This window comes from Pseudopodoces humilis, chromosome 1, assembly GCF_049639895.1.
Source record: "Pseudopodoces humilis isolate 2021_Gansu_Grassland_sample_001 chromosome 1, ASM4963989v1, whole genome shotgun sequence".
Classification (NCBI taxonomy): domain Eukaryota; kingdom Metazoa; phylum Chordata; class Aves; order Passeriformes; family Paridae; genus Pseudopodoces; species Pseudopodoces humilis.
This window is the reverse complement of record NC_142200.1, coordinates 89,153,338-89,168,279: the sequence shown is the minus strand read 5'-3', so window position 1 is coordinate 89,168,279 and position 14,942 is coordinate 89,153,338. Positions and strand designations below refer to the sequence as shown.

The 14,942-nt window shown below is 42.3% G+C and overlaps 2 protein-coding genes across 3 annotated transcripts in view; one reads left to right on the top strand and one right to left on the bottom strand.

Moving 5' to 3' along the window:
• Positions 1-112: 112 nt before the first annotated feature.
• Positions 113-9,302, top strand: FAM8A1 (family with sequence similarity 8 member A1). Its single transcript, XM_005525275.2, has 5 exons — positions 113-623; positions 4,979-5,099; positions 7,364-7,487; positions 7,713-7,852; positions 8,165-9,302. Exons 1-5 carry the CDS (start codon positions 113-115, stop codon positions 8,307-8,309), a joined length of 1,041 nt encoding a protein of 346 aa, XP_005525332.2. The 3' UTR covers positions 8,310-9,302.
• A 2,051-nt stretch (positions 9,303-11,353) lies between these two features.
• Positions 11,354-14,942, bottom strand: part of NUP153 (nucleoporin 153) — a 44,242-nt gene continuing 40,653 nt past the window's right edge. For both annotated transcript variants that reach the window (XM_014254532.2, XM_005525276.3), the window contains exons 20-22: positions 14,400-14,672; positions 12,956-13,115; positions 11,354-12,494 (exon numbers count right to left, since the gene is read on the bottom strand). In XM_014254532.2, coding sequence (XP_014110007.2) covers positions 12,410-12,494; positions 12,956-13,115; positions 14,400-14,672 — 518 coding nt within the window. In that variant the 3' untranslated portion in view covers positions 11,354-12,409. The remainder of the gene's footprint in view (positions 12,495-12,955; positions 13,116-14,399; positions 14,673-14,942) is intronic.

The window sequence follows — 14,942 nt, the reverse complement described above, 5'->3', positions numbered from 1 at the left end:
CTGGCGCTGTGCTCTCCTGGTAAGGCTCTTCCCCCCCCACTCCTCCGCAATAAGTGGAAGAGGCGAGGCGCGTCCCCGGCGCAGGCGCGGTGAACGCTCAGTGCCCGCCGCGATGGAGGAGGCGGCGGAGCGCGGCCGGGCGGGCGCTGGCGCTGGGGCGGCGGCGATGGCCGAGGGCGGCAGCGCCGGCGGAGAGGAGGCAGACAATGCCAACGGCAATGCCGCGTCCTCACCACCGCCAAGCTCCCCTCCGGAGGGCGGCGGGACGAAGCCACTGAGCGCGGCGGAGTACGCGCGGCGCGTACACCAGTGGCTGTGGGACTCGTACTGCGGGTACCTGGGCTGGCAAGGCTGCCCACCCGCTTTCATCGCCGCCGCTGCCGCCGCCGCCGCCGCGCAGCCGCCCCCACCCGCCGCCGCCGCCTACTACAGCCCCTTCTACCTCTTCGCTCCACCACCGGCACACACGGCCTCCGCCGGGACGGGGCCCCGCGCCCCCGCCGCTGCCACCCCAGCCTGGCCCGGAGCGGCGGGCGCAGTGTCCCCCCTGCCCAGGGCGGCCTCCGGCAGCGCCGCCGGTACCAGCGGCAGCGGCGCCTCCAGGGATACGGGGCGGCCGGCGGGTGAGTGCGGGCCGGGGCTGGGCCGCTCGGCCTGGGGAGGAAGACGAGCCTGATGAGAGCCGCAGCTCCGGGAAGCGGGATCTGGAGAGGGAGGCCGGGGGTGTGCGACGTTGGGAGTCGCTGCGCTTCCGTTGGCTGCGGCCCCGGGCATGTGTCTGTGCCTTGTGACACAGGGTGACAGCCCTAATACCGAGGTTGTAAATCCAGAACCTGGTGCATAAGCAGGTTTGGGAGGATTGACTTGCATATACAGCTTACAGCTTCAGCGCTTGTAAAGATGTTTTCATGTATAGGAAGGAGTTGTTTGGGTTTTTTTTCCAGTGGAACGTATTCTTGTGATCACAGGCTTGTAATGCCTCTAGCTTTAGAAGTAGCCCGTTTGGATGATGAAATCTAAATTAGCTTTGCCTGTTTTAGTGAGCTGTTGGTGCTCACATAAAATAATTCTGTCAAATGCAAGCAGAGAAGTGAAAATATGCTGACATTGGACAAGCTTAGGCGGTGGGACCGGAGATAAACAAACGTCTGTTGCAGCTGTAAACATTGAAGGCAGTGCACAGCAGGAGTAAAGCAAACTCACTCTGATCACATCAGAGGTAAAACCTGGAGCAGCAACAGCTCCTCACAAGTCGAGGAGCACCTAGGTCACATTCCGTGAATGTTTGTACCACTGTGAGCAATGGTAGGAAATTGTGGAGGAGAGCACTGCTGATGTGCTTGGGAAGAAAGCCAGAGTTCGTTTCTCTCTCCAGGACAAAGTACGACATTGCTGATCTGTGACGTTATTTATAAGCTTAGTGGCCATATGTGTGTAGAAGATGTTTTTTGTTCTTTTTCCTTATTTTCAAGTGAAGGGAGCTTAGCTTCTGAGCTTGTTTCTTTCTTATTTTTTTAAGCAAATATTGCTTAAACATGGTTAGAACACAAAATATTATTTTCTGTAATTATGATCTGATTCTGTTATAGTTTGCTTATGAACTTATATTGCCAGTCATTAAAGGGAGGGTTGGGCAAAGGCTAGGCTGAAATGATTCTTGAATTTTTACCTGTTTTTCCAGGAGATAGTTCCTTATGTTAAAGGTAATTTAAGGCATGTTAATTTAAAGCATTTCATGCTGCTGAATGTGATTATTCTGAATATTGCATACTACTGCAACACAATTGGCCTTCTTAAGGGGACTAGGTATGTGATGCAGTGATACAATACAGTTATAAACAAAGACTGTTGTGCTGATGCTTTGGCTTTAGATTGCAGATGGGTATATCTGGAACAGCTAAAGTGATTATGTCTCCTTCTTCCCTGCTGTAGATTATTGCCCACACAGCAGGCGAGGCAGGGCAGGTCATGTATCTGTCCCTGTGCCAATGCAGTTTACAGCCTGTGTGCTTACATAAGCTGAAATACGTGACAGCTTTTGTTAATTTTGCAGATCTTAAACTGGGATGTCAAAAAGTGGGATTGTTAACTGCCTCTGCCACTTCAGTCTGCCTGCAGGTGTGTGCTAGAGCAGCACTATTTAACAGCACCCTGGTCAGTGGCAGGTTCTTTATGGACAGTCACCATGACTTAAGACACTTCCTCTCCTGGTCCCTGCCTGCCTTGCTGAAGGAGATTACTGCTCATCCACTGGGAACAGTAGGGCAAATGGTTCATTCAGGCCCCAGCTGCCCTGTGGCTGACTGGTGCAAACCCCTGTTAAGGACTATGTGGATGCAAGATCCTAGACATTGAGCTGGATGGATGTTGTATTTGGCTGTCCTTGCTGAATAAATAGTAACCCTTGGCAAAAGAGTGGATTTCTCATATGAGGAACATCTTGAATCACTGCAATGTAAATCTGTCAGAGTCTAAGGGTTGCCAGGGTTTCTTAATGTGATGGAGTTAAATATAATTTGAATATTTACTTTCCTAGTCCCATGTAGCTTCTTCTTTGTGCAGTCATTTAATTTAATTTATTCAATGGTGAATAAATCAGTCTCTGCCACCAACTTCAACAAATGTGCTGCTTTTAACAGAGTAAATGAAAGCTTTTGCCTGGTGCTGTGTGCAGGGTTGGGAAACTGCCTATGTTCCCTCCTGCCATAGTTGAAGAATCTCTCACTAGAATGCAACAGACAACTTGGGTAGGCTTTGATAATGCCAGTGGAATCAATTTTAGTATTATACATGTAGTGGTTTGATACTGGCCCAATGCCAGGCACCCACGAATGATGACTGGGCAAAGGAGGGAAAAAGAAAAAAAAAGTTAACAAAGGCTTCATGAGTGAGATAAGGACCAAGAGGAATATTTCAAGGGCAAAAGAGGCTTAACTTTAGTTGTGAAGTGAAATTTATTGCTAACAGAATCAGAATAGGATAATGAGAAGTAAAATAAGCCCTTAAAACACCATTTTCCCCTCAGCCCCTCCCTCCTTCCCACTGACAGTGCAGGGAGACAAGGCATGGAGATTTTGGTCAGTTCTGCTGCTCCAGGAGAGGAGTCCTTCCCCTGTGAGGCCGTGGGGTCCCTCCCACAGGAGACAGTTTTCTGTGAACTTCTCCAGCCTGGGTCCACTCTCACAAGCAGCAGCCAAACTGCATCTGCTGCAAATGTGAGTCCCTCCCACGGGCACACAGTCCTCCCAAAACTGCTGCAATGTGGGTCTCTCTTCCCACGAGATCCAGTCCTCCAAGGACAGGCTTCTCCAGCCTGGAAGCAAGGACCTCCTCTCTCCACTGGGTCTTCCACTGGATCACAGCCTCCTCCAGGCATCCACCTGCTCCAGCGTGAGCACCTCCCCATGGGCTGCAGGTGGATCTCTGCATCCCCCGTGGATCCCCATGGGCTGCAGGGGCACAGCTGCTGCACCATGGTCATCACCACGGCCTGCAGAGGAATCTCAGCTCCATCACCTGGAGCACCTCCTGCCCCTCCTTAGTCAATGATCTTGGTGTCTCACATGTTCTGACCTCCTCCTCTTCTCTGACTAGAAGCAAAACTCATGACTTCGTTTTGATTTTCTTAAATATGTCATCACAGGTGGCATTACCAGCCTCCCTCAGTGGCCTAGTTTTGTCCAGCAGCATGTCTGTATTCAGAGCCATCAGCCATTGGTTCTGTCAGACATGGTGGGAAGCTCTCAGCAGCTTCACACAGGAGCCATCTCTGTGGCCCTCCTGCTACTTAAAACCAGGTTACTTGATATTATCGATGCAGAGTGATCAGTGCAGCAGGCATGAAACAAAGCTGTATAAACCCAGGTATATTAAATAAGAGCTGACTCTTACCTGATCCCTGCCTGATTCTCCTTACTGCATTTGAAAGTGCTGTGGCCTTTTGTCTTGGCTCTCACAGCTCACAGAGCTATGGCTGGCAGCAACAGTCTCAGCAGCTGAGCTGGGGAGGCTTATTCTAAATGAAATTTGATGATGGTTTTTTGAGACCAGAGAGTGGTGTGATTTTCTTTCCTCTTTTGTCCTTTCTCTGTGTGGGGATAAGTATTCTCAGAAACAGTAACAAAATCAGTCACTGACACAGGTTCTATCCGGTAGTAGAAGGTTATTTCTAAGTGAAGTTTTGATGTGAGTCATTGCAGGTTTCATGTGAGCTTCATGTTTATGCTTTGGCAAATAGAGGAGTAGCTGGGTCCAGATGAAACTATTTTGCAACGCTATTTCTTGGAAACTTTCTAAGACACTCTTTAATGTTTTCTGTGTTTAAACCACCTGAACAACAGAAGCTTGTAAGTGATTTCTTACTTTGTGCCCATTTGCATATGGCCAATTAAATAGGAGAAATATGTTATGTTTTCTGGCTGGGGGTAGAGCAGTATGCTGTGTTTTATTATAAGTAGTCTGTAGAAATGTTTATGTCAAGTATGACTGGTATTTTTGTCCATTCTTGCTTGTATTTGAATGGAGATAAAATAGGCTATGTTTTACTCTGTGAATTGATATTTGGTATACACGGAAGCTTTGGTGCTGAGGGATAGAAAAGTTACGGTAGGTCTAATTTTCTTTTTAATCTGACCTCTCAGACTTATATAAATTTGTTCTCTGAGGTTATTCTAAACAAAAGAACACAAAAACTGATGCATCTTCAGTGTACTAGAGTTCTTTAGCAGGGTATGATTTTGCCTGTGATCCTAACTCAGTTCTGAAAGTTAAAGTTCTTAAAGAAGCTGCTTCTAATTCAACTTAAACAATTCAGATTATTTTTTATGCATACATTTTTAGAAGTTTTCTTGAAGAACATGTGAGCAGAGCTCTTGATTATGTTCTTGCAGAGAGGTTGATGTGGTTGTACTTTACTAGTTAGTGTTAACTTTGTGTTAGTGCAATAAAATCTGGGTAATGTGAACTATTTCTGTTGCAGGTCGGGAGTTCCTTATCCCTTCACTGGCACACAGGTTCATAGCAGAGATGGTGGATTTTTTTATTCTGTTCTTTATAAAGGCAACCATCATTTTAAGTATTATGCACCTCAGTGGAATAAAGTAAGTTGAACGATTTAAAGCTTTGTTACATACAGCTTTAAGCTTTTCATGCTCTTTGAGGTGTCAGGTTGTATTTATGGTATGTTTATGCATATGATATGATTAAATAACTGACAGAAGTTGAGGAGAACCACCACTAGGCTAACTTCCTTGTAAATACATCCTGATTTTGGGTCAGCTGATGGAAACACAGAATTTGTACAGGTCTGTAGGCTCGCAGACTCCCTACTAAGGAAAGATTAGACTTGCACATTTATGGGGGGTAGGGGAATAGCAATATTATTTAAAAGTCCTTTATAATTTTCAAAGAAAAAATATGGACAAACTTTTTAAATGGCCTTTGAAAATGTAGTGATCTGTGCTGATAGTGTAGATCAGAAGGGGGAAGAAGTTAATTTTCTGTATAGTGTCTTTTGTGGTGTTGTGGTTTAGATTTCTGACCTAAACAATGCTGCCCCCCACCCCCCCCGCCCCCAAAAAAAAATCTGATCAAGCAGATCAGATATATATGTACTTTGAAAATACAGCCTGGTTGCTAGGAATGCTGCCACACTGCAGGCTTCACTGGGTGTAAATTTGGTTTCTTAAAAAGTGCAAGTAAGCTTTGTGTGTGTGTGTCAACCATACACTAGACCGAAAGATTTCCCATTTCACATTTTTGTACGCAGATGTAGTAGTTTACCTCAAACACTTCCCTTTTTAACTGCTTCTTTAACTGTAGATATCTTATTCCTTAACTCAGTTACTCTGCTTTGGGTTCAAATATTTCAGTCTGATTAAGAGATGAGATCTTGGTGTAATCAATAATTCCACTACTGAACAAACACATTTCAGAACCCATGCTTTCTGTTCAAGAACCATCCAAATGTTGCCTGACTGTAAAGTGATGCTATACAGATAACATCTTCCAGACACCTTCACCTACAGCTTGAAAGGGGTGTAGAAGAGGGTTAGATCCAAAACACTAAATACCTTGATGTAAATGATCGCTGTGTCTTGTTCAAATAAGCAGCAATTAAAGTGCCAAACGTTTATTTCTGTTTAGTGGCCAGATCCCACCTCCTGTAACCTGACAGCTTGTGTTTCCTTTTTGCTGTTAGTAGGTGGAGAATGATACAAAGTGAAGTACTGGAAAGATGGGGAACAACTATATGTATATTGCTGCTGTAAAGTGATGAAAGAGTAATTTACAGCATTTTCAATATTAACAGTTTTGTGAGACAGTTGCTTACAGGGAACTTCAGAGAAATGTTCTGGGGGGGTTTCTGCTTGAGAGACATGGTGTGCTTGGGGTTAGGCTGAATTGCCACGAAAAACATAGGTTCTCACAGGCTCAAAAAAGGCACTTCAGGCCAAAGCTGTGTTGAAGGGAAATGCAGGTTGTGCTACACTGTTTTTTTAATTCCTGTGTTGTTTTGGGGTTTTCAGTCCTTAAGTCTGAATAAAGAGGAGGGCAAGTAGCACAAATATTAGATGGACTGTTTTGAAGTGGCACTGCACAGTTCTATGTGAACCTTAATTAGATGCATGAGTGAAAAATTCTTGCCTTAATGTATTGCAAGTATATCCATTCCAGGTATCAGATAAGAATGTTAAATCTGTGGAGTTTATCTTATGAAAATACGCCATTAACTCCAAATGGATGCTTCACATAGCTCTGTTTGGCTAAATACCAAAAGGTTTCAATTGCTTTGTTTAAGTCCTCCTATTGCATACCAAGGTGCCTCCAGATGAGTATGGTGAGCAGTAAAGAATGAGAATGAGGAACCCTGATGAGAACCTGATGATCATGCAGTGGAGGATTTAGGGCTCTCCTGATTCCTTAGGGAGATTGCCAACTTCTCCTTTGCATTCGTAAAGGGTGCCCTTTTCTTTTTCCTTGAGTGTTTGTGTAAGAAGATACTTGGGAGACCTGGATGCCTTCCATTTATATCAAGTTAGATGATTATGTGCAGAATCTGTTTACCTCCCAAGAAGTGTGAGAATTTTCAGAACAATTCTGCAGCTCACTACCCAGGGACCCCATTGTACAAAAGGGGTAATAAAGAATGATCTTTTCTTAATGAAAAAGACAAAAAAAACTAGGCAGCAATTCAGAATGAAAGTGAGTGTTCTGAATTTTAATGGCTTGTTTAGTATCAGAAAGGGCAAGGAGCTTTTGTTCTCTTACAATACCAGAGTGGAGGGAGTGAATTCTGGTATTAAAGGGGTAACACTGGTATTGGGAGAAGGTTGATTTTAAAGTTCAGTTTTATTTTGTACAGGGACATCTCTAAATTTGCCATGCATTACATCATAGAAGAAATAGATGAAGATACGTCCATGGAAGATTTACAGAAAATGATGATAGTAGCTCTCATCTACAGGTTATTAGTCTGCTTTTATGAGGTAACTACTCATAAACATTAACTCCTGTAATTAATAGTTGTGAGTTGTTGAAGAAATGGTTTTAAAAAATAATGTTATCGTTGGCCAATAAAGTAAATCCGCTTTACGGTATTTTGGATTATGTTGAAGCATATGATATTCACATAGTTCTGAGGATAACCAAATTTGTGAGACTTGTCAACAACACTGGTGGTGTGTGGAATTGAAATAACCTTTCTCTTACAGATAATCTGTATTTGGGGAGCAGGTGGAGCAACCCCAGGGAAATTCTTGCTTGGACTGCGAGTTGTGACGTGTGAAACATCTGTACTTATTGCACCCAGCCGTGTGTTAGTCATTCCATCTTCTAATGTCAGTATGACAACGTAAGTGCTCCTGGCTCAGTCTCATTGCATTCTGGTTAAGTGTCAAAAGCATGTGACTTGGAAGTTCACCATTGCTTTGTTGTTGACCTTTGCAATAATTAGACTGCAACAGCTATTGTCAGATTCTGTGATCTAAGAATAAAACAGTAATTATTCAGTCACATGGGAGTATTTTTCAGGGTTAGTGGTTAAATCTCCTCTAGAGCTCGACTTCTGTGCTGTTCAAATTTTGGGGGCTAAACTTGGAAATCAACTACTAAATGTCAGCACAAGAGTGAAAGTAGGGCACTGAACGTTCTATTCTGATTTCAGGTCCACGGTACGAGCTTTGATCAAGAATTTTTCTATTGCATCATTTTTTCCTGCATTCATTACGCTGCTGTTTTTCCAGCATAACAGAACAGCTTATGATATTGTAGCAGGAACTATTGTGGTCAGAAGAAATGGAGTTAGATGATACCAAAAAATGAGATTTCTGGACTGGTTCTGAACATCGCCTCCAAACCCCAGTGAATAAAGACCTACCCCAGAACTGAAATTGAGGTGTCTGTTGGAATCTTTTGCCCTAATTACATAGGAACTGATTCAGAAGCTGAAGAAATGTATGGTTCCTGTATGATGCCAGCAACTACCTTTGAAGTATTGGAGTTTTCATAGATGCCAAAGAAGTTTTGGAGAGAAAGTATGTATTAAATCCTGGAGTATTAACCTCTGACGAGACAAAAACTGTCTGCTTTAACTGCAAAAAGGAGCTGTTCTGTTTGTCTGTGGAAAGCAGATGCCTAGGAATACACCACCTTACAAGAAATGTTGCTTCTGCAGTTTGGGATGGTGGCAGGTAATTAGAAAATGAAGTTCTTTTCCATACAGTTGCCTGTCAAAGGATAAGCGGGAAGAGACCCGCAGTATTAGCAAGGCAAATGATGTTAATTAAATTGCCATGTATCCAGAAGGAGAGTGGTTATCAGTGTCTTTTATTATTGCTTCACAGATCATATTCCCTCACCTTTTAAGTATTTTCTCACAACATTGATGTGAAAAGTTTCTTGCATGATTGTCTCAAGCACTGTCACTTACTTCACTTGTCCAAGCTAATGAAGAAGTGAAACAATAGCTGCTTTTTCCTGTGAGAAGGATATGTTAACACTGCAGTGTTAGTGATCTGGTGTGTGTAAATAATTCTGGAGCCAGCAACAGTACAGACCATGCTAATCAAAGGTAACTTTTTTGCTTCTGTTTGGAGAGAAAGCACTTGTCTATTTCTTGCATATAATGCAGAGAAGAAGTGAATGTTTCAGGAGCATGCAGAAAACATTAAACTGAAATGTGTTGTGGATGTAAATCTGCAGAAGTACAAATACTGGTTTTCACTTTATCATTCTGGCTAATTGTTTGTATATTCAGAATAATTTAAATACTGAATAAAGAAACCTAATATTTTGCATGACTACATTGCTTTGATGATTCATTTATTCTCATGTTATTAGTATCTCAGGAAAGGGATATAAGCAATACTAATGTTTAACTGAAATCTGAGTTTGGAACTCTTCAGTCAGTTTTTGTGTGTTCCTCTTAGCCCTAACATGCCACTCAGTGGCTGAAGTTCTCGCCCTGCCTTCAGTTTTGAACAATGGCTTGGTTACCACTCTTGTCTCCAGGCTTAGTAACTTAAATCAGGAATGTGTTCATATGCTGCAATGTTTTTGTTTGACAAGTCATGTTCTGCTGTGTATGACTGTATTATGCCTGCATTTCAGTTCTCATTTGGAATGATTTAGGACTAGATCCCATGCTTAATAGTTGCCGAATGATACTTTGCCATCCATTACATCTCCAGAATGAGGTCATTAACTTTTTAGATAACTACTTTTAAATATTTATTTTTTAAGTAAAGGAAAAAAAGTTGTCTTGGCTTGAACACTGTTTTTTACAGTCCTCGCTTACTCACATTTTTTGAATACTGCCAGGGGTGGTGATCCTACTACTTACATGGATAGCCTCCATGTCCAGTATTACTTTTTCTCCTAACATCCAGTCTAAACCTCCTGACACCAACTTGAGCCCATTTTTTTGTCCTACCACTTCTTACCTGGGATGAGACTAACCCAACTAACCACCAACTATACCCTCCTTAGAGGCAGTTGTAGAGAATAAAGTTGCCCCTGAGCCTCCTGTTCTCCAGGCTAAACACCCCCAGTTCCCTCAGCTTCTACTCACAGAACTTGTGCTCCATTCTTTTAAAGACTTAAGCACTGAGGTCAGGTGTGGAAATCAGCCTGACAAAAGCTAAAGCTATCAGAACCAACTTAAAAGTCCTTTCTAGGGTGAGTTTTGCCTAGAAACAACAAGAACTTTTATTCTCTTTAATGCAGCAGTGACTTATAATCTAGAATTCAAAAGGGGGAGGAAGGGGAAAACAACACTGTCAGCTAAAACTTTATTACTGCCAATTCAGGTACAAGGAAAGGTATCTCTTACCCTGCAAAAAATACCACCCCTTCCACAGGAGGTAAAGACAATTGCAATGCAGGAACACAGAGCCTGTCCACAGAAACGTGTATATGGTGTGCTGTTGGCTGGCTTTTAGTTTGTCTCTTATGCAAGCTGCATCCCAGATACATGCTTGTTTCTGCTTGATGGACAAGTGCATGGCAGGTGATTAGGTGCTAAGGGGGAGAAAGAAGAAATCTGTGGCATTTTTCACTTCTGGACAACAGCCGGAAACAGTTAATAGATTATAATCCTTTCATGGCTACAGTGGCATGATCTGACTGCCCGAATAGCAGTGAGCGTGTGTGTGGTTTGAAAGGCCAGTTGCTGAGCATTTTCTGTTTCTAGAACATGTTCTGTTTCCAGAGCAACTGGAGCCCTACACCTGAAAAGAGCAGTTGGCCTTTGCCCTCCTGTCATGTCCAGCTTGTGCCTGAAAGGCATCTCACCTTGTACCAGCAGCAGCTGCAGGAGCAGGGAGCAGTGCCAGGATGCATGGCAGAAGTGCCTCTGAAGACATTTACACCACTGAGAGGGATGCAGGTCTCTGCCCTTCTATAGCTGGGAGAAGAATTCATGTCTGAGTCTGATAGACTTAGTACAAATTCAGCTGTGGGTCCCCTAAACAAGCATTTCCTCTCATTTTAGTAGAATAATGTCTGTTCTCCAAGAAGTTCCTGTAACTGCTACAGAAGTGCCCACCTCCTATTACTCATTTACAATCTTTTCAGTTAGAACAGTGGTGAATCTTTACCCACAATAGGTTGGGTTTTTTTAATAGCACTACAAAAAATTAACTGCAGTCACCTGACACACTGATAAGCTGCTCCAACCTTCGGCCTACAATATAATTCTTCCTAACAGGAGACCTCTAACTTATTTAAGATCTTCTAAAATCAATGTGAAAAAGCAGAGGTTGAAGAAAGCACAAGACATTGCTCTGGTTGAGGGAACCGCCTCATACAGCCGTTACAGCTGGGGATGCCTTTATGGAGAGTTAAAATTGCCAGGTAATATTTCGCAGTTTTTATTGATGGCATTTATCCCATGGTTTAACATGTTAATTATACTGTAATAAACATGGCTTTAATATTAAACTTTTCCTTATTATCCAAAGTCACCACAGTCCATTTCAGTAAATATAAAAATATATACTTAATACTTTGTACAATACTGGTTTTTGGTCCAAACAAAAATGGATCAGAAAAGCCAATAAACTTATTTTAAGAATTCCCAATTTTAAAGATTTTCTAAATGGATTTAGGCAACTTTGAATAATGGGATTTACATAAAATCTGAGACGATACTAAACAAAAATGGCTGTAACACACAAAATTAAAATTTCAATTTCACAGATTTGTTATGCCAAAAAAGTACATAGAGAAACAAAATTGTATTTACACATTTCATAATAAAATAACAAGGCGAGACAGGTGATAAAGGGCTGTAAGAATGAAAATATAGAAATAGCATATAATTATTAAATGAAGAACTACAGATCTAACAAGTCCTTAGCATGGATCATCCTTTAATCAGTCTTCCCCTATCAGAAAATTTTAGTGCACAATACACCCAAACTCACTCACTTCACACATACACCAGCACAAACTCAGCATAGAAATCATTCATTATCAACATTCTCTACTCTATACAGCATCCCTCGCTGATATAATTACAATTTCGAGGCGTCAGTAAACGCGGATGAGCGCACGTAGTGGTGCGGATGAAGAGGTATCAACAAGCCATTCACTGTGCAGGCTCTACTCAGGGCTACAGCCAGACCATGCCAAGTCAGTGAAAGAAGTAACTTTGAGACTTTTGCTTGAGAACAGCCTTGTTGCCAACTTTACTTGCTACCAAAAAAAGTTAACAGGGAGAGGGGAGGGAAGGACAGGAAAGCTAAGTTTTATATTCCTTTAGGCAGATCTGACTTCTGACAAGCCAGCGTGAGGTACAATCCCAGTAACTGAACAATTCAGGGTAGTAGCTGAACATTTCAGGATAGTAGCTGGACAATTCAGGATAGTAGCTGTTTCCAATGTTTTTGACGCTTTACCAATCAGGCGTTTACTTTCTACGTCTAACTGCAGTCTTTATCTTCCGACCAGCAACTGAAGATCCAGAGGCAGAGAAAACATTTTTCCCATTAGTCCTATTAAAAGAAATTAGTAGTTCAGAGTTTAGGACAGTGTAGCTGAAAATTCAGTAGCAGCACTGAGTAGATATTCCAGAATAACTGTTTCATAGTCTTGTCTCACTAGTTACCAGCTGGCAACAAGCAGCAAGTGACGAACAGGAGGAAGAGAGTTCCAGAAACCAATTAAATCTCTCTTATTCAGAAGGTAAGCAGCAGCATAATGGCTGGATACAGGTTCTACCTTTCAAGAACAAGACAATCTCACATGTGTTGATGTGTGACATTCCTGACAGCTAGGCTCCTTCACAGATAACGGTGCTTAGTTAGCCAGTCAGGTTAATACAAGGAAGGATGCCAAATTTAGTTTCAAACTCCGAGGTTCATCTGAACACCTCATGATTTAACAGCAGTAGAGGCTGAACACTGTCCACTGATATTACCCGAAGCTCAAGGGAAATTCTGATACGGTCTCTTACCCCACTGTAAATGCTGGAGGCTGGTTGAATGAAAATCCTGAAGTGGCAGAAGGCGGTGCAGGAGCTGCTGGTGCAGGAGGATTTGCACCAAAAGTGAATACTCCTGGGTTATTTGGAAAGCTGAAATTAGTAGTACTACTTCCAAACCGGAATACAGAACCTGGGAAGATGGGGTGGAAGCAGAAAGAAGTAAGAAAGCTGAAAACTGAGTTCATCTTTTCCAGGAAAATCCTCATGTTCTTCCCCATTATCTTTAAAGATTATTCTTTTTACAGATTTCTCAAGATGACAAAGTTGGGGGGGTGGTGCACCGGAAGTGTCAGATTACTACAGGAACAGCTTATTGAATGAATCCATTCACACAGATTGGGGAATTTTTAAAGTAATACTGCTGGCACACTGATAATTAGTTGTTTGCTAACTTCTGTGCCACCATTAAATTTATACCTGTGCATACTGAGGTTTATTAATTGAGTCTTAAATTGTAAATTTATATTCAGGTAAACTTTTCTGTGTTCATGCAGTGGATCTGGGGACTTCCTTTCCTTTAATGTGCTAACAGCACCTCATCTGAAAAAACCCCAAACATTCCAAACATCAGAGCAAACTAATAAGTAATATAGAAAATCCAGGGAGAACTTCACCTTTAAACTGCTACCTGATTAATGAAAGATCGACTGAGTACTGTGCTGTGCACTAATCTGCTTGTACTAATCTACTGATTAGTACAAAAATGTTGGTTACTTTTAATGGAGCCTATTCTGTAAAACATCTGAGAGGAAAAAAGGAGGCTTTTTCCTTTCAATATTTGATGTGATATCAAACAGACATTCTGGCACTGCTTTTATTTTTTAATTATTACTAGTATGGAACAGGTCTTTCTTAAGTTACAAGGTTCATTCTGTGCCCCTTTCCCATGGCATTTTATACTTCATTAGTAAAAAGATCTTAATACAGTCTTAACCCATAAATGTTTAAAAACCTTCCAAACAATTCTGACTGTATTTTATACAATGAAGCCTGTTCAAGTCAGATAACTAAGAATTTCTCAAATCAAAAAATAACAATTTTGCAGTGTGTGTGCACAATCTTACCAGTGATTACTACTTGGTTTTCAACAGTTCCTTTCAATCATTAGGTTTCTAAAGAAAATAAAGCTCAAAATTTAGTTGTAGAGTTGTAACTGCCATGTCTGCTAAGTCTCCTGTGGAGAAGGCTTACTGTGAAGCTGGACACCCCTGGCACATTGTGTCTCCACAGTCAGGACAGGGACATAAATGACAACCCTATAGCCATTATTTTTATGGAGGGCAATTCCTATATTTAAATACATGTGCAATGCCAAAGTCATCTTTTTCCATATAATTTAGGGTGCACTTCATGAAAGAGAAAATAAAATATATAATCTTTGAGAGCAAAAGGGAAGAGGATGGTTGGCACTCACCAGCACTGGGGGTACCAGAGCCAAAAGTTGGCTGATTGGCTGCCTGTTGTCCGAACACAGAGGGCTGAGTGCTGCTTGTCACCGAGCCGAAGGCAGAAGGAGCAGGGTGAGAGCCAGGAGAAAACAACGTTGTCGACAGCGATCCAAAGCTTGGAGCGCTTTGCTGGCCAGAGCCTGGGCTTGGGCCAAATGCTGGTGGCTGACTGGCGCCAAAGGCTGGGCCAGCAGCAGGCGCTGGAGGCCCAGAGCCAAACAGAAACGAAGACGATGACCCTTAGGGGACAGAGAGGGATGTCAGCATGGGCCCCTTCCCTCCCACCCTCAAGAATGAATCCAGAAACAAAATGTTCTCAAGCCTCAGGTCTGCTAGCTGAATACTCATAGTAATTCCTAACTACTTGTGTAAGCATATAAAACAGATAATATACCTCAGCCACTACAGGAATTTTCTTTTAAGCAACATGAGAAACACTGTGTTTATGAGAGTCAGGCAACATTAAATTTCAAATGCACTCATTGCTTCTTCATGTTGTACAGACAGAT

What these genes read in the sequence shown, in the direction of transcription:
- FAM8A1 (XM_005525275.2), top strand. Translation starts at nt 113, where the DNA reads ATGGAGGAGGCGGCGGAGCGCGGCCGGGCGGGCGCTGGCGCTGGGGCG. An exon ending in GGATACGGGGCGGCCGGCGG is followed by an intron (nt 624 to 4,978) that starts GTGAGTGCGGGC and finishes TTTCTGTTGCAG; the next exon opens with GTCGGGAGTTCCTTATCCCT. An exon ending in TATTAGTCTGCTTTTATGAG is followed by an intron (nt 7,488 to 7,712) that starts GTAACTACTCAT and finishes TTTCTCTTACAG; the next exon opens with ATAATCTGTATTTGGGGAGC.